The 23,303-nt window shown below is 34.6% G+C and overlaps 1 protein-coding gene across 1 annotated transcript; it reads left to right on the top strand.

Annotated features, from left to right (window-relative positions):
• The first annotated feature begins 284 nt into the window (after positions 1–284).
• LOC131857482 (probable leucine-rich repeat receptor-like protein kinase At5g63930) lies at positions 285–22,826 on the top strand. Its single transcript, XM_059210129.1, has 3 exons — positions 285–711; positions 12,369–13,372; positions 22,203–22,826. The coding sequence occupies exons 1-3, from the start codon at positions 285–287 to the stop codon at positions 22,824–22,826; spliced, it is 2,055 nt and encodes a 684-aa protein (XP_059066112.1).
• The last annotated feature ends 477 nt before the right edge of the window (positions 22,827–23,303 follow it).

Here is a 23,303-nt window from a genome sequence, read left to right as displayed (position 1 = left end):
TGTTGGATTTATCCAATAATAAATTTGGGGGAAGAATTCCTTCTATTCTAGAGGACCTGGAGGGATTTCAAAACCCTAGAGATTCGCAATTGACTGGCAATACACTCTATGAAGATATACCAGCTATCAATATAAAAGGGTATGAGTTTAGACTAGAATATGTGTTGGCATCTAACACTATACTAGATCTGTCGCACAATAATTTAAGAGGAGAAATACCAAAAAACATTGGCAGTCTATCTCAGCTAAGGTTGCTAAATTTGAGTGGAAACCAATTGGAAGGTATGATACCAGCATCTCTTGGGCAAATAGAACCATTGGAGCAACTGGACTTGTCTCAAAATAGTTTGAGTGGCAAATTACCTGTGGAACTGTCCAATTTGTCCAAGTTAAGCTATTGGGATGTATCCTTCAACCATCTATGTGGGCCAATACCTGGAGGAACTCAACTTATGACTTTTGATGAGAGATCTTATCAGGGAAACCCACCATGTTTGTGTGGGTACCCATTCGAAAGATGCAAACAGAATAAAAGTCCAATAGTGCTTTCACCTTCGGAAAGGGTGGGTAAATCAGTGTGGAGTAAGGTGAATGAACATGTCTCAGTCATTGGTCTGGGGTTGGGATTTGAGATTGGCCTTGGTGGAACGATATCATTGCTTGTATGGTGGGACAGGCTTGTGTGCTACGTGAGGAGCCCCAGAATAAGAGGTGTGTGGGGTTACAAATGCCTAAAGTTGTAATTGAAGTTAGAATTACAAACCCCATTTTCTCCTTTCACTGCTCCACTAGTTAGCTAATCCATCTATTGTAAAATTTAAAATGTTTCTGTTTCATCTATTCAGCGAAAAATAGTCATTCAAAGATTTAATATTGAGATGTTGTTTTCCAATTAAAAATGTGTCTCTGTTTACTGCGTTTAAATTATCAGTCAAGAATGGTTCTAGGAAAAGAGCAATTAGTAAAAAATGTCTGTTAACAGTGTGGGGGAGAATAAGACACGTGAAGATGTGTACTTGGATGTTGAATCTGGGGCCTAAATTTTATGGCCGTAGGGCTGTATTTGAGGATTTGTTTAAAATGTTATCAGAAGTTTGTGCAGATCTAAGAGGAGATTTTAAATAGATTACATTTAAAATATATTTTTATAAATAACCTGCACAAAAAAATTGCATGAAAACCAGGGTTGACCATCAAATGTTGACCATCAAATCTAGAGCTCAACCTAATTATCCCGGGGAGTGACAGAGACACATAAGCCATATGTGCTGTGGAATATATTTTTCACTTTTATTTAATAGTGAAGATTATTGGATATTCTTTCAGCTTTTATTGTATGGTTAAGAGAATTATGATACATTTTTAAGGTTTTTTTTTTCTTAAATAGGTTAATAATTAATATATGTTTAATTAGTAAAGTTAGATTTCATAATTTTAAAAAATATAAATTAAATAAAGATAGTTTAATTTTGTTTTAAATATGTTGACAAAGAATTATTGTTGATGTTGTATAAATTTAGATTTTAAAAAGAAAAAAATTATAGTTAAATAAATGTTTTGAATTTTATAAAGATTCTAAAATGTAAGGGTAGAATTCAAATTAAATAATTAATTTAAATTTTATGATTAATCATGATCTGATAATTTGAATAAGATATTATAGTTAAAAATTAATAGATTACTTATTTTTAAATATATCAATGAAAAATTATGATTTTTAACAATTCAACCACTTAAGAAGTAAAAATAGATCTCTTGAGAAACAAAAAGAGATCTCCAAGTTATTAGACAACTCTTGATACACATATTGACATTGTTTTTATGGATTTCAAGAGGTGAACAATCAGCCTAACTTCTGAATTAGATGTCTATCTTCAATAGCTACTTAATACCTAGTATTATAGGCACGAGCATGAAACATATAATGCATTAGAATTTATCATATGGTTTATGTTGTGTGGTTGACTAGGTAATTTTTTATTCCTCCATCTTTAGTGATTTGCCTCAAGTGGTGGCATATGATATGAGAGAAACAAAGTACAAAACTCTTGTGTAAGTTCTCCAATTATAATAAGCTACCAAGTTTATGATATTTTTCAATGTGGAGCATTCTTTAATGGTGAATATTTTATCCATATCCAATTTTTTGATCTTTCATCCCTAATTTATTTGCTAGATGATATATCTCTTACATGGGAAATGAACTTTCTTTGGATTGACATAGAGTTTTATTTTAATTTAAAGTTTGAAATACATATTGGATACGGCATAGGTGTTCATATCATTTTTCTCAATACCAAGATGCCATTAAGGTAAATAAAAATAAACTAGTTGATCAAAGGACTAATACTATCCTTTGTCATGTAATGAATGTCATTAGTTCCTTGGGAAACATAAAGGTTATAACCAACAACTCAAATAGAACCTTATTTTTAGATGAACCTCTTCAAAATGTATGTAATTTCAACAAGAATTAAATGATATCTAACATGGGATTGATTTTGGTGAAAAAAATGGCATCATAAAGCTTTTCCACAAGTGCCTCAATTTATGGTAGATAATAGTGATTCTTTATTGTGATCTTGTTGAGTGATATTTATACTTAATGCATAGATGGCATTTATTATCCTTATTTTATAGAAGCATAATTGTACTACCTTAATACAGATAGTTGGAATTAATGTGTTTCTCATCCACAACTTATTTGATCTTTTTTTGGATCTCTTCATGCTTAAAAATTTAGTTTTGATATAAATATACATTAGGTAGACATAGTCCACATATCAATTTGACAATGACAATGATAAAGCATTTGCTAGAGATAACGAGATTCTTAGATGTTTGACATTACGAAAAAATAACGTAGAGACTACTTTTGATACTATTTATTCTCACAACATCTATGCCAAAATTTCTAGAGTTTGTCTCATAGCTTGCATATCAATAATCTTAAAATTTTCCTTAATATTAAAATATCCACACTAGTCCTAAATTATTTGATTTTTAAAAAATTGCAAAATAGAGAAAGGGGAATTTTTTTTTTTTTTTAAATGAGAAAATAGAAGGAATATGTCTTGAAAAATAAAAATGAGTAGAATGCTAAGATGAAATTCTATGAGCCCTACCAAATTATCTATTAAAAAAACTAATGTCTACATAAACTACTAACATGACAATTATAATATTTGAAAGGGATACAACTAAAAATATTTCTCATATTTACTTCACCATGAACTTGTGCATAAATAAATTGTGAAATTTGAATTAAAATTATACTTAACAAAAGATGTATTCACTATACTCAACTTGATTATTGACACTAAAATATTAATTCATAATGAAAAGCATTTAAAAAATTATCATCAAGCTATTAATTTCTCCTCAGTAGATTGAATATTAAGGTGAGAATTTAATTGATGCTAAAATGTTGGAGAGTAACCGTTTTTCCTTTTCTTTTTTCTTTTTAATTTCTACTCATTATTTATAAACTTAAAAATTAGTAGTCATCGTGTTTATGCTTAAAAGTTGATAAGAGTAACTATTTTCGTGAGTTGCATCAATAATATACATAAACAAAGTGAAGTATTTCCAAAGATCTTTGCAATCAAAACCTTCACATATGTCAATAAAGAAAGTGAAGCATTTCCAAACATCATTGTGATCAAAAAATTCATAGATATCAATAGAGAAAGTGAAACATTTTCAAAGATATTTGCAATCAAAACCTTCACAAATATCAATAGAAAAATTGAAGCATTTTCAAAGGTCTTTGCAATCAAATAATTTAACAATCTCTATGGTCAATTTCAATAAAAATGTTTATGATCAAATCTTTCACAGCTATAGTTACAATCTCTACAACAAACTCACAATTTCAACAATCTTTGTAATCAAAGTTATAGTATTTCAACAATAATCTTTGAGATCAACATTGCAACCATTCATCATGATCTTTGTGTCCAATACTAAAGCTTCTTAGGTTCAACAATGATCTTTGCAATTAATGTTACTTATTCTTGTGTGATTGTTTTTTATTAAAGTATAAAATAGGTTTTACAGGGACCTGAAACCCATACAAAAAGAAATAGTCTTTAAAGACAAACTAGAAGTTAAGCCATAGTGGGCCAGCAGCAAAAAAAAAATTAAAAAAATAAGTTCTAAAAATCCAGAGATTAAACAATTTCATTTATCACTAGCTTTGACCTAATTACCTTTATCCCTGCTTCGAGTGTGAGCTGAAGGTCCCTAATTAGTTTGGGTCTCACCATCTTGGATGGGCTCTTTCACCTTGCCTTTGCCACAAACCGAAATTGAGGGGGAGGGATGAGTGACCAAAGGGGAAACATAAAAAGATTGAGCCTTTTCATTTAGCCTCCGAAGAACCTCCATGCTATTGGTCATGGTAATTCTACTCACTGCAATGATAGCTCTCAGCTTCTCATTGACCTTACCCATAGCCACCTCCAGGTTCATTACTTTTTCTTCATGATCATTCTTCATGGCTTTGACATTTGTCACCAATTTCTGACTAAGCTCAAGTAGGTTGTTTGTATTGTCCAAGGAGGGGGAGTTCAAGTTATTCTATCATTTTATAAGGTAATTGATCCTTCTTTTCAAACCAAAAATCTTTACAACCACCCAATTGAAAAAACTAGTTTTTCCTTCCATAGCCGCCTTCACCACAACTTATCTAGCCCTAGAATCCACTGTAGAGGAGCCTATATCATTACCCATAGGGGTAGCCTTATCTAACACAACTAGAATTTCAATATAAAAGTCCAAATTCTGTTGATCCCCAACAATCCCAGTGGGGTTTCCAATCATTTTTTTCTTGGGGACTTTAATTCCTTGAGAATTCTTTGAGGGAGGGGTTTTTATTTTCATGCAAGAGGTAAAGCCCAACTCAAAAATCCTATTATTTCCATTTCATGATGGAAGCATAGGGGCTTTACACTTTTTGGTAGAGCTTGGGCTGTAGGAATCAGGAACAAACTCATCTGAGGGGGCATAGTCAAAATCATCCTTATCAAACATATCCTTTTCAGGAACAAAACCTTTACCCTTAGAAGAGGATTTATTTTTACGAGTTCTCAAGTGGAAGGCATCTTCATCAAAGGTTTCAGACTTGGATGACACATCAGTGTAGTGCCAATGAACATTTTGGGCATAGTGAATATATTTCTTTCTAGAGGCTGATGGATGGGATTTAATATCAATGGATTTGGCATGTTCAACAATCAGGAGAATCAAACCCTGATGGAGAATAGGGGGGCTCCAATTTTTGAGGTGAGAATTAATACAATTACACATAAATGATATCAAATAAAACAAAATCAAAATGCACCTATCATGCCTAAAATGGTTGAGAATGGTGAAATGATAGGTAAAAATACTTTTGTAGCGAACATTAAGAGTAATATACCTCATAATAACTTTGTCCACATCCGTCCATAGGATTGTTAGGTCCTCACAATTATAATTACCATCAATCTTGTGATGGAATTTTGTCCTCTTGTTCTTCTTAAAAAAGATATCAAGGGCTTTCTCCAAAGTTGTCTGGTCTCTATAAAATTTTCTTCCTTCCATAAGCATCACTATAATCTCAAAAATGAGGCTCTCATTCACCACAAATTTACCCCCGAATATTCAAAGGGTTCCATTATTCCAGCATTAGATGAAAAGCCAAGTAGCCCTAGGGCTGTGGCCATGGAGATTCTCAATATATGGCATAATTCCTCCCCTCGATCCTTCATCCCAAACCTCTGCCTTGTTCCTTCATTTTTCATATGATGTGGGCTCCAATTTGTTTCTATCACCACCCATTATGTACCTACAATTTTATCTACAACTTCCTAGTTGCAAGCCACTAGACTCGAGGAAACATCATAGAACAACCACGAAGATTCTTGAATTGGCTAGAAAACAAACCCTACCTTTTCTAAGAATATAATGAAAAAGACATACCAACCCAATTCTCCAAATAAGTGAGAAGTACATCATAATAATCCAAATGACATCCCTTAAATCAACACAATCTATAATCATCATAAATAGATTTTTTTAATATCCACAGGGATGATATCCTTGGGCCCCCAACATTTAATATTATTAATATTAACTCTAAAATTGGCCAGGTTATCATCCACTTTGTTTCCTTATTGAAACACATGAGTGATGGTGAAATTATCATAGATCCTAGCATTACTAGAGTATCTTTAATTAAATTTTTAAAAGTCCAACTAGGGGTTTGCAGGCCTAATAGGCAATTAACAATAATAAGGGAATCACTTTCCAGCCAAATTTTCCTATTCTTTCCCTTTAAATCAAAATTTACTCCAATGTAGGATACCATAGCCTCATCATAGTATTATTATGTCTAACATGAGAATATTTATGCTTGTGTAAAATTTTGAACATAGTTGTGAACTTTTTCCAATCATATACTCCAATCCATCCATGATCCACCTGTGTATTTTCTTTCAAAGGTTCTTTCTTTCACTTTCTTATCCAACACAATTTATTAAAATGATTATTTAATACACAATTGTACACAGTTGGAGATCCCAAAATGTTTTCATTTTCTATCCAAGTCTAAGACAATGAGAAAATTGTATATATTAAATTCTTTGAGTTGATTTGTTTGAACTTGAATTACTTACAACATCATTTTTTATTCAGATTACAAGTGCTAACATATCCAAGGTATTCATTATTTGTCCTCATGCATGGTTCGATTGGCTCAATAATTCCTTGTCCATGTTTTCCCAAATATTTTCCTTTGTATCCCATTCTTTCCATTATCATAAAATAAATATTTTTTGAAAATATCCTTTTTCATTATCCTTACAAACTACCGTCACAACTAATAGGATTTGTAAATTCAAATGTATTATCTCCAACTATACACTTTTTATTCAAATAACCTTTAACAAAATTATTTGTATCGCATGAGACATTGGATAGTGTAGGCTTAGACTTCAGACACTGATTTTATATTACATATGCTTCAAACAATTGATTGAAAAAGATAGTCATTCTCTCAATTTTAATATTTCTTTGTTTTGAATACCTTTTTTTTAATGTTTTTTCACTCTTCCTACAATTTTTTTTGCACGCCTTCACTCGCCCTTGATCTCCTTTGTTATGACTTACTTATCTTGTACAACTTAGAACTATTGTGACCTCTCCTTTCAATAAAGTGGTTCCACACATATAAAAAAAGAACTATTATTTATTTATAAGTTCATGTGATTTCAAATATGCATTTTATGCTATGATTTAACTTTTGACTTTGTATCTCTTTAACTTCAACTATAATCAATATTATTCACATTTTCTTGACATTGGATGAGTTTTCCTTTCAAGACCTTTATCTCTTTATCAGTGATGAACCATTCCTTCCTTTAATTAAATGCTAAGCTTCATTGGTAGTTACCTACTAAATTTTATTTTCTTTGGTGGTGGATGTACTTTTCACTCTTAAAACTCTCTTAAATACTACGATCTAATCTTATTCTACCTAGAGCAATAGGGATTGATAGATCCTTTGACCGACTACTTTCTAGCATCAAACAACCCTTTCCTACAAATATTATTTTGGGTACATTTTGTCTTATACAATTAGTTTGATAAATCTCCTCTCCAAGTTGATGACTTCCTTATAATCTACAAAAGATGTCTTCTTCTAATAGTGACAACAAGATTTCTTCACGCTCAAGAATGCTTATATGGCAACATATCAACTACTAAGATTTGAAAAGTGATTCAATGAAATTTTACCTCTATTTTCTAGCTCATAGTTATAATTTCAAACCGATTCCAACAAAAGTTTGGGTCTATAATAAAACAAAAAAATAAATCACTCATCTCTAAACATTTGTGCAATCCCAAAGTTTAAGAACAGTGAAATGCTAAAAAAATTGGCAATACTTTAATTCATCATCTATTTGCATGTTCTCGACATTCTTTTCTTTGAGGTTAAATAAATATATTGTATTACAAATGTCCAAGGAAAGTATTAGAGTCGTAATAGGTATAACAATCTAAACTCCTTCCATTTGCATTACATAAAGTGAATTATCTAAATCCATTTATATTCTATAGGGATTTTATTTGGCCCACAAATCCTTGCTTTAGTCTTTTATGAGTAGTATTTTTTAATTTAGATGGCTTGAGAAACAATTATTTTTAAAGGACTTATAACTCCCCGCTCTCTTATTTCAAATTCTTATCTCCCTCCCATGACTGCAAGGGTTAATGGCTCTTCATCTTACAACCTAGTGGTTAACATCTCCAACACGGACTTTGTTTCCTCTTTTGCAAAAACTTTACCAATGTGTTGTTAGTGCTCTAGTTATTCTTGAGGCCTTGGTGAATTCCCCACTCAAGAATTCCATTGTTGATTTACTCTAGAAACAGTCAAAGTGCTCTATTACATTATGACTCTCAAATGCCTCTCCCATGCCTCTTCTATTCTGAAGGTGGTATTTGGCCAGGAGCTGCTAGACAACATTCCTTAATTTGTAAGGAAGGGTCTCATTTGTAGGTTCAACCGCTTATGGCCCTAGATTTTGGAGCTACATTCTAAGTTTTTAGACCACAAGAACCTGGTGGTATCTAGTAAGGTCAATATTTACTCCTGTGCTCATGGCTTCTTTGTCATTTGTTTGAACTCTACTAAGGACTAGGATGTTGTTTTGTCTATGGATGTTTGAAATTAGGGTCTCATACCCTTTCCTTATGCCCCTAGATACACTCTTTCAACTCTCTTGTTGAACCTACTACATTCTCTCCTACTTGTGTAAGACTACCTTGCATCCCCCTCCACTTCTAGTGCAACTCTACCTATGAAAATATTGGTAATGCGCTAGGTCAATTTCTTCTCCCATACCTCATACACTAGGACTATGATGGATTTGGACATTTCCAAACCACTTTCTACTGAGATCTCCCTAGGGGTGGGTGAGTTGCCATGAAAAAATATTTTGGGGGATTCCTTTCTATTGTAGCCATTGTTTTACTATGGGGCATTTGTACTTTTCATGTCCTCGTGGTTTGAGTATCAACATTCTTCTCCAACTTGGTGGAAAGATGTTGACTGCTACCATCTCACAAATTTTTTAGCTGCTTTTGAGTCTAGGTTGGATTCCTAGATAGATTTAGCACCTCCTTCTCTTCCAGGTTTGTCTATATCTCAATGGCCAAGGCTCCTGCTCCTCCTTTGGTGGCTCAATCAACTAGTCTCTCTAGCTTTGGACTCATCCCATCTATGGTTATTGATTCTATTTCTCTGGATTGTCAAATTCCTTCTCCAAACTTGGTGGCTCATCTTGGTGACTCGTCTACTCTCTCAAATGGTTCCTCTAACACTACTCTATTAGCTTCTCTCGACAATGACGCCTCCCATGGACTGTTGTCCATTGCAAGAAGAAGAGTTAGTCTCTTGCCATTCATAACAATCAGGTGGTTCTATTGGGACCACTATTGGGACCCAACTTAGATTTTCAATAAACTTGTTGTTTCTTTATGTCTAATTGTTTGGTTTATAATTGTCTCTCTCTTCATAGTTGTACTCTAAGCAATGCCAACATTGTTGTTTCTTGGCTAGTTATCTTGTTCTTGTTGTTTCGATGTTTGGTTTGTTGGATTGCGCTCCAAACCTCTTGTTTTGATCTATAATGGGTTGGGCCCTTCCCCACTTTGATAAAAAACAATGATTTTCAAAAAAATAGTTTTCCATATTCATCGCTCCATTGTTGGCAATTACACATTTAGCGGATTAGTCTTTGTAATTTTCTTTTCAATGGTAGTGGCTAACCTTGGCAGCATCAACATTGTTATTCATCCTTTCTCAAGCTATGGTCTCCACTTCTCCTTGGTATGGCGACTTCAACCCTTTTTGCACAAAGTGACAACGAGTTTGGTATTTACTCAAAGATGACTTAGCAACTACTCAATAAGCTCTACAAATTTATTTTCACTTTGATAGTAGATCATATGATGTTATATAGTGTCTTTTCAAACTATAAACACCTTCTTTTTATGCAGGATGTAAACTATATTATTCATTTCCACGAACTAACTATCAATGCTGAAATCCTTACATAGAGATGGTTCACACTACTTTGGTGGCTTCTTAACTTCTCCAATCTGCAATTTTTCTCAACCCTTTTCATTGCTTTGTTTGAAGTCCGTGATCTCCTCTACACAGTAATACTAACAACCATCTTTGCTAGTTCATAGTGATAACTTCTTCAATGGCAACATCTTAGACAAATCTAAAAACCTTTGAGTGAAGCTTCTCGAGTGATTGACTTTGAGACCATGTTGAAAAATTGGAGAACCCAGACTAATATTTTTCTTATACCAAATAGATGGATCTATAGATCCTCAAATAAGTACATATATGAGAGATGTCTCTTCTAACAGACATGTCTATTGATAAAATACAATTTATATTTTAACAATTGTGACACATAAGATATTTGATAATGCATGTCTAATATACATATTTGAATTTAAATTCTCTCAATATTGAACAACTTATCAAAAATATAATTAATATAATAATAACATAAAAACTCAAACTGTGACTTGTTATTTTGATAAGTCACATCCAAAACGACATTTTTAAGTTTTTCTGTGGAGCTAAGAACTAGTCAAATAGACTCGAACCCAAGACCTCCCATATAAGAAACTTGCAGCTAACCACTACATTGTGGGATCATCCCCTCGAACTGTAACTTTTAACTTATTTGATTTTTTTAAATTTATTTTAAAATCCAAAAATAAAAATAAAAACACATACCCTCTGTACTATCAATATCTAGTATCCACACAACCATCTACTTACACTTATACCAATAACACATAACATCCACGAGTTGAGTGTATATTGTAACCTTTTCTAGAATCGGCTTGATTTAAGAAATGGTTTTGCAGATTCATTGATGCATTGTTAATATATATTGGCGATTTTGTCGCTTACATGCTGACGAAGAAACCATTAATATGTTGAATACGAAATAAAATTAGGGTGCATGTCCCCTCTACTCGCTAAGTATTTGCACTTTTATTAACGCGTTTCATTTAACTGACTATTTATACTTTGACTGACCGCACTTGGTGCGTATTGTATTACACAATTACATAGCGGTCATGATACGAAGTGATTATGGAAACTTTTTCTAGAACCGACTGATCTAAGAAATAGTTTTGTCGTTTACATGCTGACGAAGAAACCATTAAATTTTTGCAATCATCTTTTGCTTTGTGGTCTTCAAATGCCTAAAATATGTTCAAATTTTCATGAAAACTGAATATAATTAGGGTGCGTGGCCCCTCTATTTGCTAAGTATTTGCACTTTTATTAACGTCATTTACGTAATTATTTATACTTTGACTGACCAAACATGTTTTTATTGAAAAAAAATTATTTTGCCGAGAGGATCATTGTTGTCCGTAAACAAATATGTTTTTTGAAAAAAAATTGACATGCGGACTTGGCAGTACAGTGATGCTGGCGGAAGAGTGGGTAGAAACGTTACACATTCCTAGCGGAACAACCACATGGTAGTGGAAGAAATGTCTACTGTTAAAATGACATAATCTATTTACCGTCTTGAAGCTAAATATAGCCAGTGTAGAAGAAAAAAAAATCACGTCTTTACCGTAGATGGAAAAAAATCGCACATTCTTTACGAACATCCAATATATTCACATTGATCGCAATATTGTATTTTGAATTTCAAATCTGCAAATATCACGTAAAAATTTGTCCTCGAATTCTCAGATTTATAGTGCTCCACTCTGCATTTAATTGGCACTTATAATTTCAACATTTGAATAAGCGGAGGGAGGAATTTGAAAGATTTAAAAATCAGAATATTGATGATCGCATCCATGCACTACACGACTCTTAGTTGGCATTAATTTTCTGAATTAATTTCTTATGCGTCGGTTATAAGTAACAAATATTGACTACGCTTGTCTACCAATAAAGCAGAGGTGATAGCAGTGAATTGGCAGAGTAATGTCTGTCTAACAATAAATGAAATACGCAAGGTGAGTAATGCATGAGGTGACTAAGGCATAAGCTGAGTTGGCAGAGTACAATGGTGTTAGCACAATTAACATTTCGTCTTGCACCATAATTTGTGGATCAGTGATGGTGCATATGTGTTTGTGCATGTAAGCCTAACCAAGGAGTTTTCTCTCCGTCTCTTTAGTTTCATTTCAGAAATTTCATGCATCTCGTGCATAATTTCTGCTCCTGTGATCTAATAATCAGTTGACAGGGAAAATTCTGCCATCCATAAGGAAGCTCAAGAATTTAACTGATTTGGTATTGACTCATTTGGTATTGTCAGACAACTTTTTGTCTGGAAGAATTCCAGCAACACTGACGAATTGTACAGCGTTAAAGAGGCTAAAGCTGTCCAATAACTTCTTTAATGGAGATCTAGAAATCCAATATTCTTCTTCTATTGAAGTTATCTCTTCTCATTCTAATAATTTTTCTGGGACCCTGCCTGCGTCTTTCGCCAATTGTACACGGCTTAAACTTCTAGATTTCAGCAAGAATAGATTGGCGGGTGAGCTTTCTTCACACCCTCTTGCAAATTGCCTACAGTTGAGGGTTTTAATCCTTAGTTCTAATGAGCTTAAGGGTGATATTGCTCTATGGATTAGAAATCTCACTAGATTGCAGATGTTGGATTTATCCAAAAATAAATTTGGCGGAAGAATTCCCTCTGCTCTTGAAGGACTCGAAGGATTTAAAAACCATACAGCTCTGCAATTGGGTGGCAATACACTCTATGAAGATATACCGGCTATCAGTATAAAAGGAACTTATCTTAGACTAGAATATGTGCTGGCAGCCAACACCATACTAGATCTGTCACACAATAATTTAAGAGGGGAAATACCATCAAACATTGGGAATCTATCTCACTTGAGGTTGCTAAATTTATGTGGGAACCAATTGGAAGGTAAGATACCAGCATCTTTAGGGCAAATCGAACCTCTGGAGCAGTTGGACTTGTCTAAAAATAGTCTGACTGGGGAAATACCTTGGGAGTTGACCAGATTATCCAAGTTAAGCTACTGGAATGTATCCTTCAACCGTCTCTGTGGGCCAATACCTCAGGGAAAACAGCTTATGACTTTTGATGAGAGATCTTACCAGGGAAACTCGGCGTGTTTATGCGGGTTCCCTCTACAAAGTTGCAAGCAGAATAAAAGTTCAAGAGTGCCTTCACCTCCAGAAATGGTGGGTAAATCAGTATGGAGTAAAGTGAATGAACACGTCTCAGTGATTGCTGTGGGGTTGGGATTTGGCGTTGCACTTGGTGGAACAATATCAGTAATAGTATGGTGGGGCAGGCTTGTGTGTTACATGAGGAGCTCCAAAATAAGAGGTTTGTTTGCAGTTACAAATTCCCAAAGTTGTAGTTGCAGTTTGAACTACAACCCTCGCTTCTCCTTTCAATCATTCACTAGTTAGTTGATCCAGTTAGTACTTCAATTTCAGCAAAAATAGTCGTAAAATATTTTAGCTGTAAGGTTTTAAATGTTCCAGTAAGTATTGTCTCTGTTTAAACTGTCTAAAATACAAGTCCAAGAATGTTTCCGTCAATAATGGTTGAAGCAGAAGAGCAGTTAGTACGGTCGTCACTGTGAGAGAATGAGACGTGTGTGTAGATGTGTATCTGTGATTCGTAACTGAGTATTTTGACTTAGCCATATGTACTCTTATGTATATTTTTCACTCGGGAATATTTTTACTCTTATTTTATAGTCAATAGAATTGTAATATATTTGAAAGGGAAAAAATATAATTTGGTAAATAAATATTTTGAAATTAGATAGTGATAGATGTATTGAAGTTTAAATGTATTAATGGAAAAATAATATTGATGTTATAAAAATTAGTCATTAAAGTAAAAAAATTAATGTTCACAATCTAATAAATAGTTTGAGTTTCATATATTCTCATAAAAAAATATCAACTTTAACTTGGTAAATAAATATTTTGAAATTAGATAGTGATAGATGTATTGAAGTTTAAATGTATTAATGGAAAAATAATATTGATGTTATAAAAATTAGTCATTAAAGTAAAAAAATTAATGTTCACAATCTAATAAATAGTTTGAGTTTCATATATTCTCATAAAAAAATATCAACTTTAACTTGAACAATTAAGTTAGATTTAGTTAGTATTTTTTAATTTATTTTTTACAACTCTCTGGTATACCTCGCTGCTATGACAAGCATTGGCATCATGGGACTCAGCTCAGCAACCCAACAGCCCATGCCTTGGTCTTAAATTTATACTAAGTTTTGGGTTGCTGAAGAGGCAAGTTGAGTTGAGACTAGTCCATAGAAGGTAGTTGGGTAGGCCCAAACAACCCAACAACCCAACAGCCATTAAATTGAGATCCAATTAGTAAATATAATTTGATAATTATAGTGATAGATATATTTAGTATTAAATATATTAACGAAGAATTAATGTTGATATTGCATAAAATGTAATCATCAAAGAATAAAAAATAATGTTCACAATATTATTTATATTTTGGATTTCATACATTCGAAAAAATTAAAATAAATACAAATTGAAGTCAAGTTAGGAACATATGTATATAGATTGTCTATACCAATATAAATTTCAAAATGGGGCACCTTTAAGTTATGAGTAAGTAATACAATGGTAGTAAGGTGGAATGAGGGGTTGAGAGTAAGATGTGGATAGGGAAGTGAGCTAGCCTTGTAGATGACTTACATTCTACATAAGTTGGTTAATTATAGGGTCTATGGTGTGTATTGAAGTGGGATAATAATAGATATAGCTACACCAAAATAAGTTACAACTTGTGAGGGGAATTTTTTTAACAAAACACGGTGGATATTTTGGCGTGCTTACTACGAAATGTATATTGCATGGCTTATGAAGGTGAAAGAAATCCAAAAGGTGAAGCATGTGTTACTCCAAACTATGCAGATATGGTGGTAATATTTGTATTGAGTGACATATGAATAGCAACAATTGGCATTAACATGGAAACTTATTTGCCAATCACATTGGACTAGAGTCATGACTTCCTTTAGAGAAACAAGTTAAGGATCGAATAGCACTATTAATGACATGTGCAGGCTAAAGAACATTTGAATGATTAATAAGAATAATATAAAGGGCCCCAACAAGAAGCATAGTGAGCCTCCACCTTCCTCTCATATTCTTAAGAAGATACGGTCATATTAAGAAAATTAAATTGACTTTTAAAATTTTCATAATATTAAACTACTATTTTTATCAAATTAGGTAGCCAAAGGGGACAACGCCATTCATATTAAAATTAAAAAAAGATATGCATATCAAATATTATGTTTACTCATCCTTATCATTGCTAAAGCCATGTCTGGCAATATATTTACCAGTAGAAGCTAAAATACACCCTTATGAACAAAATTGTGTATTAAGAACCCCTAATACTCTAATACACTATCTACAAAGAGTGACCTACTCCACATTATCAAGAGTGGAGGTTAGTATATTAAATTTTTATCTATACTTAGTCACTACCGTTATCAAAATTGGGGCTATAATTGCATTAGAAACATACAAAAAACTCTTGACCCCATAATATTAATGTGCTTGCCAAGCTTGTTCCTACAAATTCCTCTTAGTCATCTTGGCTTTTCATGGTAGACTAGTTCACAAGCACTATTGTCTACACCTCCCGAGCCTCTAATCCATCATTTATCATCGCCCACATCTTCACCCAATTATACTAAATTCTCCTCCTTAATGTATTCCTATAACCACCCCAGTATTTCTCTCAACACGAAATTTAGCATTATTGTCAAGAATAGGATGCTCTTATCCATCACTCCATGGAATTTTGTAAGCATAATTTGGTATTTTATGAAGATATGGGGGAATTTATCCACCTCTATTCCTTGCTTGTGAATAATATAAAAAGCCATTGGAAATTGTATCCCCAACCCCTCCACCACATTATTTAGTACATCACCTAATTCCCCCAATCATATTTTTCATATTAACTTTCTACAAAGAGCCTCTGCCATTTCTTTTGATTCCTTAATATTAAGCAAAGAATCCAAAAACATGGAAGAAATATAATAATCACTCTATATCTATGATCTATTTTCATACTCCTTTCCTAACACTATTTTAGCAGCATGGATAATAAGTTTGTAGCTATTTTTGAAGACACACCTCAGCATATTTTCTAAAACCTTGCCTAGAAATGCTATTTTCCTTTGTTGGCTGCAATCCTAATTGGGGTGGCATGTCTCCTCTATTCCATTTCTTAATGCATTTCAATAGAAACCACCTAGGATTTCATATAGATACTTCATATCCCTTCACACACTTCCCTCTCAAAAATTGTTGAACTCCTCATCCTTTCATCATTACTTTCTTGTCAATTGCTAAGCTTGTCTTGTTGATCGATGATGTCATTTTATACTCTTTGTTGGTGTAATTAAGATATTTTACCTTTCTTATTTCTCACCTAGGTCCTAATTACACTTTATTTAAGATTACTTAGAGAATTACATAGTAGTTGTTGGAGCATCTCCACTTAAGGTGACATTATCATGTTATCGTTTTCACTTTATGTGGTGTCTCCATTTTTAGTTCCTTTATCACAACAACTGTTAAATTGAGATCCAATTAGTAAATATAATTTGATAATTATAGTGATAGATATATTTAGTATTATATATTAATAAAGAATTAATATTGATATTGCATAAAATTTAATCATCAAAGAATAAAAAATAATGTTCACAATATTATTAACATTTGGATTTAATACATTCTAAAAATTAAAATAACTACAAATTGAAGTCAAGTTAGGAACATATGTTTATAGATTGTCTATTCCACTATAAATTTCAAAATGGGGCACCTTTAAGCTAGGAGTAAGTAATACAATGGTAGTAAGGTGGAATGAGGGGTTGAAAGTAAGATGTGGATAGGGAAGTGAGTTAGTCTTGTAGATGACTTACATTCCACATGAGTTGGTTAATTATAGGGTCTATGGTGTGCATTGGAGTGGGATAACAATAGATATAGCTACACCAAAATAAGTTAAAACTTGTGAGGGGAATATTTTTTAACAAAACGGGGTGGATATTTTGGCGTGATTACTATGAAATGTATATTGCATGGCTTATGAAGGTGAAATAAATCCAAAAGGTGAAGCATGTGTTACTCCAAACTATGTAGATATGGTGGTAATATTTATTTGCATGATTGGCATAACTGATGCATATGAGTTGATGACTATATCGGTAGAAGAATGATGATGACATGATCAATTATTTGTGTTGTCATTGATGGCAACCTATGTCAATTAATGTTTGATCATGATTACAAATGAAATTTGATGTCTGAATTTTTGGATAAGCAATTTGGTCTACTAGATTTAGAATTTGTAAGTATGACAGGGTTTACTGGCAGGACTGAGAATTAGGACTTCAACTGGTTAAAGAAAATATTTTGATGGAATCGGTAAATTGGTCATGGTTGGAGACTTGTGGTTTGAGACATAAGATTTTATGATGCATTTGTGTATGTGACCAAAACCGCATCCTATGTTCATTATCGGAAGGCATGTTTTGAATTTTTTATGGAGTTGTGCTAAGGTTTTAGGATCGATGATGAATTCACTCAACCAGTAATGATTTATGTTATGATGGTGATTGACGGAGAGTCTAAATGAAGTTGGTAACATGGCAAAACCCGTGTGAAAGATTTAATTATTGTTTTGGTGTGATTCAAGGAAGATTTTCTTGGGAATCAACAAAATGCTTAGTAGAGTGTTTTGAGGATACAGATAGAATTTTCGTGATGGGTTAAGATCAACCAATGGTTGATATTGCATTATAATTTGTTGTAATGATCTGTATAGCGATCTATGATGATCTCTTGTGATCTAATTTTAATTTTATGATGTAACTAGATTTTGTGGCCAACCTGGTTGAAATGGCTATTTAGGTTGACACAATTGATGTTTATTGTGTCAGTGGCATTAGGAGAATGAGTTAAGTTATCCTAGAGAAGATAGAGATGTGCTTGAGTGTTTCCGACTGTGAAGCATAACTGGATCTGAATTAGCAAGTTGAAAGTGCAAAGTAACAAATCATTTTTCATTGTTGTTCCCTAACAATTACAATAGCATAAATCCCTTAGCCGGGTAGGTCCTAACACACCTTTTGCCATCTAAGTCCCCTAATAGGGTAGCTCACAAAAGAGTATTTAAATCCTCTAACTAGGTTGATCCTAATAGATCATTAAGCTCTTATCTGGAGTGATAGGCAAATCCCTTAACCGGGTGACTCCTAACAGGGTCTTCTCTTAACCAGGTGCATTGTAAGCTCCTAACCGGGCTAAGCTCTTAACAAGGCATACTTTGAAAGAGTATAAATTATTGTGGGTACCAATCCCCACCATGGTTTTTCCCATTTGGGTTTCCATGTCAAAAAATCTTGGTGTTCATGTGTGGAATGTCAATTCATAGTGTTTATGTTTTCATGCATTATTTCTGATTACCGGTTATGATAAGTTTACTACTATTTATCAAAGATCTGTAAGTGGTTACTGGTAACGTTAATGAATTGATAGATGAAGTATTCTGATCTGATAATAAGTCAGTATGAGTATGTGTTGATCAGATATCTCATTGGTGAATATTTTGATTATTAATTTTGCATAAGTGGGTAACAAGTGTATGAGATCTCCTAAAGGGATAGATTCATGTATTAATGATTTCAGATCTTTTATAAATGGTATTTTGATTTGAAGTTATAAATTGTGTTAATATTGATTCACCTCCCCCCCCTCTTAGTATTAATTGGATCCTCGTAGGATTAACAATTGGTATCAGAGTGGTGGTCCTTTGTGTGTAGAAAAGCTCAACCACTTGAGGAAAAGATTCTGAGGAAGACAAGATGATGAAGAAAGAGGGTCCAAAATTCAAAAAGGATAACTATAAGATCTGGAAAGACAGAATGAAGATATATCTCAAAGGTCTTGGTGCGAGCAATATTGGGAACATGTTGAAACAACATATGTGGCTCCTACTACTACTCCCTTGACACTGGATGAACTTAAAGATCAACAGGAGAAAATGCAAGCCCTTGAAGCTCTTGTAAGTACTTTATCTGATTCTGAATATATTGATGTTCAAGGATTGGAAACTGCACATGAGGTTTGGGAAAAATTAGAAACAATTCATGGAGGAGATAAGCATGTACAAAGAGAAAAAGAGGAAAGCTTGAGAGGAAAATTTGATGATATGAAAATGCAAGAAGGAGAAAACATTGCGCAGTATGGTCAAAGAATTAAAGAAGTTATTGGCAGTATAAAAGGTGTTGGTGGTAAAATTTATGATAATGTGGTGGTAAGTAAAATGCTCAGAACTCTTCAACCTCAGTATGTTATTAGAGTATCGGCAATCCAAGAACTGAGATCCATTTCAAAGGATAAGGTAACTGTTGACCCTTTGATTGGTAAGTTTACAACCTTTGAGTTAAATAGTTTTGACAATAGTGTGGCAAAATCTACTGAATCTTCTTTTAAAGCTTTTGTTACTAGTTCATCTGCTAGAAAAGGAAAGAATATATGTTAAATTCATGAGTGTGGATCTAGTCATGGAGGTAACCGAGAAAGTGAAGATAATGAAGATCAAGTAAGGGAACTTGAAGCACTACTAGCCAAGAGATTTCCAAGAGGCACTGGTAAGTGTAAAGGAAAGCTACCTTTAAAGTGTTTCTCTTGTAGTAAGATTGGTCATAATGTTGCTAACTGCCCTAACACTGATAAGAAAGATAAGTTCAAGAAATTCAAAGGGAAAAGCAAAAAACACTATTATGTTGCAGTGGATGAAGGTGTGACTGATGAAGAATCTAAAGATGAAGATGGCAATGAAGAGTGAAGAGGGGAAAAGAGTGGAAGGTGGATTTGGATGGTTAGTATGCAAATCAAAACACAAAAACATATGAAATCATAAAAGCATAAATCAACTCACATGAAAACATGAAGATTAATACTTTTTACCTCGCAAACATTTACCTTCTTCCTTGGATGGAGCTTGGATGAAGTCGAAGTATGCCCAAATGTCTCCAATGTGATGTCGATTCGCTCCTAGATTGTTTGATTTGGTTGGCTCTCCAACATTGTGCACAAATGGATAAAATGGATTTGAGGGATGAGATGGATAATATGACTAAGTATGGATGAAGGATAATTTTGGCATGGTGAGGATGGAAATATGGTTTTCTAGGCACAAACTAACAACATGAACTTGCTAAAATTGGAGATGAAATGTGAGGGGATGGAGTCCTCAATTTATAGAGAGAGAAGAGGACAAATGAATGGATACGATTGACCCAAGATGGAGGGTTGGGATTTCTTGTGAGCCCACACAAGACCCAAGAGGAGGTGTGGAGACCAAGAGATATAACTTAAAGGAATTTCTTGTCTCCACACTCCTCAAGGTACATTGGGAAGACTTCCCAATGTGCCTTGAGAAGAGCAAGGGATGGGACATTTCTTGAGGGATGCAGAGGAAGAATTAAAGATTCTTCAAAAAAGGATATTCATGGGGATTGGAGGAATAAGAAGGAATTAAAAAATCCTTGGCAGATGAGATGTCTAGAGGAATGTGAGATTTTGAAAATCTCACATTCACCTAGGAAAAGGGCATTTAAGGAGAGTGGTTGGATGGAAGGAACAAGGAGTTGACTTTGTGGCTAATCATGATGATTAGCTACTAGCAACTCATTAGGAGGGGGAATAGAGGAAAGGTTAGGTGGGATTAGGATAGATAAGATTTGTAGGAGGATTTGACTAGGAGAGAGAATGAGTGGAGGGAATTAAAAATTAGAAGAATAATACTAAGTAAGTTTAGGGAGTTTCTAGAAGAATTTATTAGGTTAATGATGGATTAGGAAAAGATGATTTGTAGGAATCACTTAGGTTAACTAATTAATTGAAATTAATCAGTTAAGAGGACTTTGAGGAGATTTAATATTGAAGATTTTTAGAAGAATAAAAGGGGGTTGATTTATTAAATAAATCAATCATAGACTATAGTGACAATATTAATTATAATTAATTAATATTGAGGAGAATTAAAATTGGCATGATTAATAAATTAATTATGTCAGGAATTAAAAATAATTAAAATGATTATTTTTAGATGTCTACATTTTGCCCCTCTTTTACACAGCGGCAAATTTGGCGATGGGTAGAAGATAGAAGAAGAAGAAACATATGCCCCAGCGTAAAGTGTGGGAGGTGTATGCCCCCTCGAGAATTTTGTCAAAAGAAAATTGATAAAAAAATTCTCAAAAATAAAGAAAGAAGAATTTTAGTGGAAGAGATAAGTGAGGAAGAAATATGAAGTAGATGCAAAAAATCTAGAAGAAAGAATAGTAGATGCGAGACCGCATAGGGAAGGGGCCCTTGCGAGGGCCCATATAAGCCACAAAGGTCCCATTGAGGAGTCATTGTTACACACAAGCCTTGGAGCCACTCAAAGCATAGAAGAAGAGGAGAGATGGACCACATTCCTACCCGTGATCATTACGTTGAGAGGATCTGACGGTTCGATAGACCCACTAGCTATGGACCACCGGTATGTAGGACCATCCCCTCTTTTGGAATTTTTAGGTTAGGGGTAGAACTGGGGCTAAGTTTAGGGCATAGACTTGGCGAGGCACATGCGCTGATCATTGTTTCAGCGTGCACGTCCCTGGGTTAGAGCGAGCACTAGTGAATAGCGTGGACGCTCGCTGGGAGGGGGTAGGCAGAACAGGATTTTTGGGGGATGGGGGTTGATGAGCGCGGTTGCTCGCACTTTGGAGCAAGCACTCATGTTTCGACGTGGGCGCTCAAGGGTTTACGCGGGCACTCGCACTAGTGCGCAGGTGCTCGCATTGACGGAGGTTGGAAGGAGGTCTAGGGAGGTGAGCTTTATCTGTTAGCGCAAGTGCCACAGTTTTGGCCCGAGCGCTAGACAAATCAGCACGTGCACCCAAAAGGGGGTAGTTTAGGCTTAGGTTTAGAATTTTTGGGATAGGGTGAGGGTATGGTTGGTTCCGAAGGGTAGAAAAGGACTTGTGGACATGGAAGTAATGATTTGATTTGTTGGATGCAGGTGAAGATGGGGTCGTTGGCTTCGAGGGAGCATTGGCTTGCTACAATGATCTTATATCGGGAGTTGGGCCATGATGAGTTGGAGGTGCTAGCCACTCTTGGATTACATTATATGGGCAAGTGGCCAAGGATACGGGTGCATACTATGATGATGACAACCTTAGTGGAGAGGTGGGACAACAGGTATAACACCTTGCATCATCCTACTGGGGAGGCGACAGTTGCCCTTTTGGATGTATGGAGGATCTTGAAGATCCCCATTCGTGGCGTCATCCCAGAGTATCAGTTGGATGTAGCAGATTTTTACCTTCAGGAGGTTTGTGAGTATGAGACCCCACCGATGTTGGACAGGAGTAGGATGCATTTGGGCAGGGTGATGGGTATTCAGTGGATTTCTCGGTTGGTACTAGTGATTTGTGGATTTTTGAGTGGGCGGATTATACCTGATTTAGGCGGGCATGGATTTCCTGTTGGATGGAGCAGGGGCCTTTATTTCATGATCCATGATGGTGTGCAGTATGCGTGGGGAGCAGCGATGCTAGCTCAGTTGTACCATGATATGCATCTAGTGGTTTATAGGGAGTATGCCAGTTTATCTGCAGGAGTGACACTTCTTCACATCTAGGCTTGGGAGCACATTGCAATTATTCAACCACTAGGTGTACAGGACAAGCGGGCTCAACAACCATATGTAGATAAATACAGGGGGTTGTTGCATTATACGCAGATAGGGTCTATATGGTTTTGGTGCAGGATTCTGAATGAGCTTACGCGGTTTACATGGCGACCATTTTTGGGTTGTGAGAGATGGAGGGGTGACTGGCAGCTACACTGGGTTGGGGTAGAAATGTGGATTTTTGGGAGGTCAATGTATATTATGGATTATTATGCACCATTCAGAGTGGCCAGATAGCTTGGGCAGGTAGAGGATATAGTGGGGGACATTCCAATGTATCCTTGGATTACACGGGAGGTGATATATTGGGGCCTGATGACGAGTCCCTTGGAGGGTAGGATCTATTTTCAGACGTCTCATTTGGTATGGGATGAGCAGATGGGAGTAGGTGAGGTTCAGGTACTACAGAAGGATACAAGAGTTGGT

This window comes from Cryptomeria japonica, chromosome 8 (genome assembly GCF_030272615.1).
Source record: "Cryptomeria japonica chromosome 8, Sugi_1.0, whole genome shotgun sequence".
NCBI lineage: Eukaryota > Viridiplantae > Streptophyta > Pinopsida > Cupressales > Cupressaceae > Cryptomeria > Cryptomeria japonica.
This window is presented reverse-complemented; position numbering and strand designations above follow the sequence as displayed.

Bases quoted from the DNA above. Each gene is read 5' to 3' on its own strand.
- LOC131857482 (XM_059210129.1), top strand. From the start codon at position 285: ATGATACCAGCATCTCTTGGGCAAATAGAACCATTGGAGCAACTGGAC. The intron at 712-12,368 runs GTGTGTGGGGTT...TGGTATTGTCAG, and splicing joins GAGGAGCCCCAGAATAAGAG to ACAACTTTTTGTCTGGAAGA. The intron at 13,373-22,202 runs GTATGGTGGGGC...TGTTGGATGCAG, and splicing joins GTGGAACAATATCAGTAATA to GTGAAGATGGGGTCGTTGGC.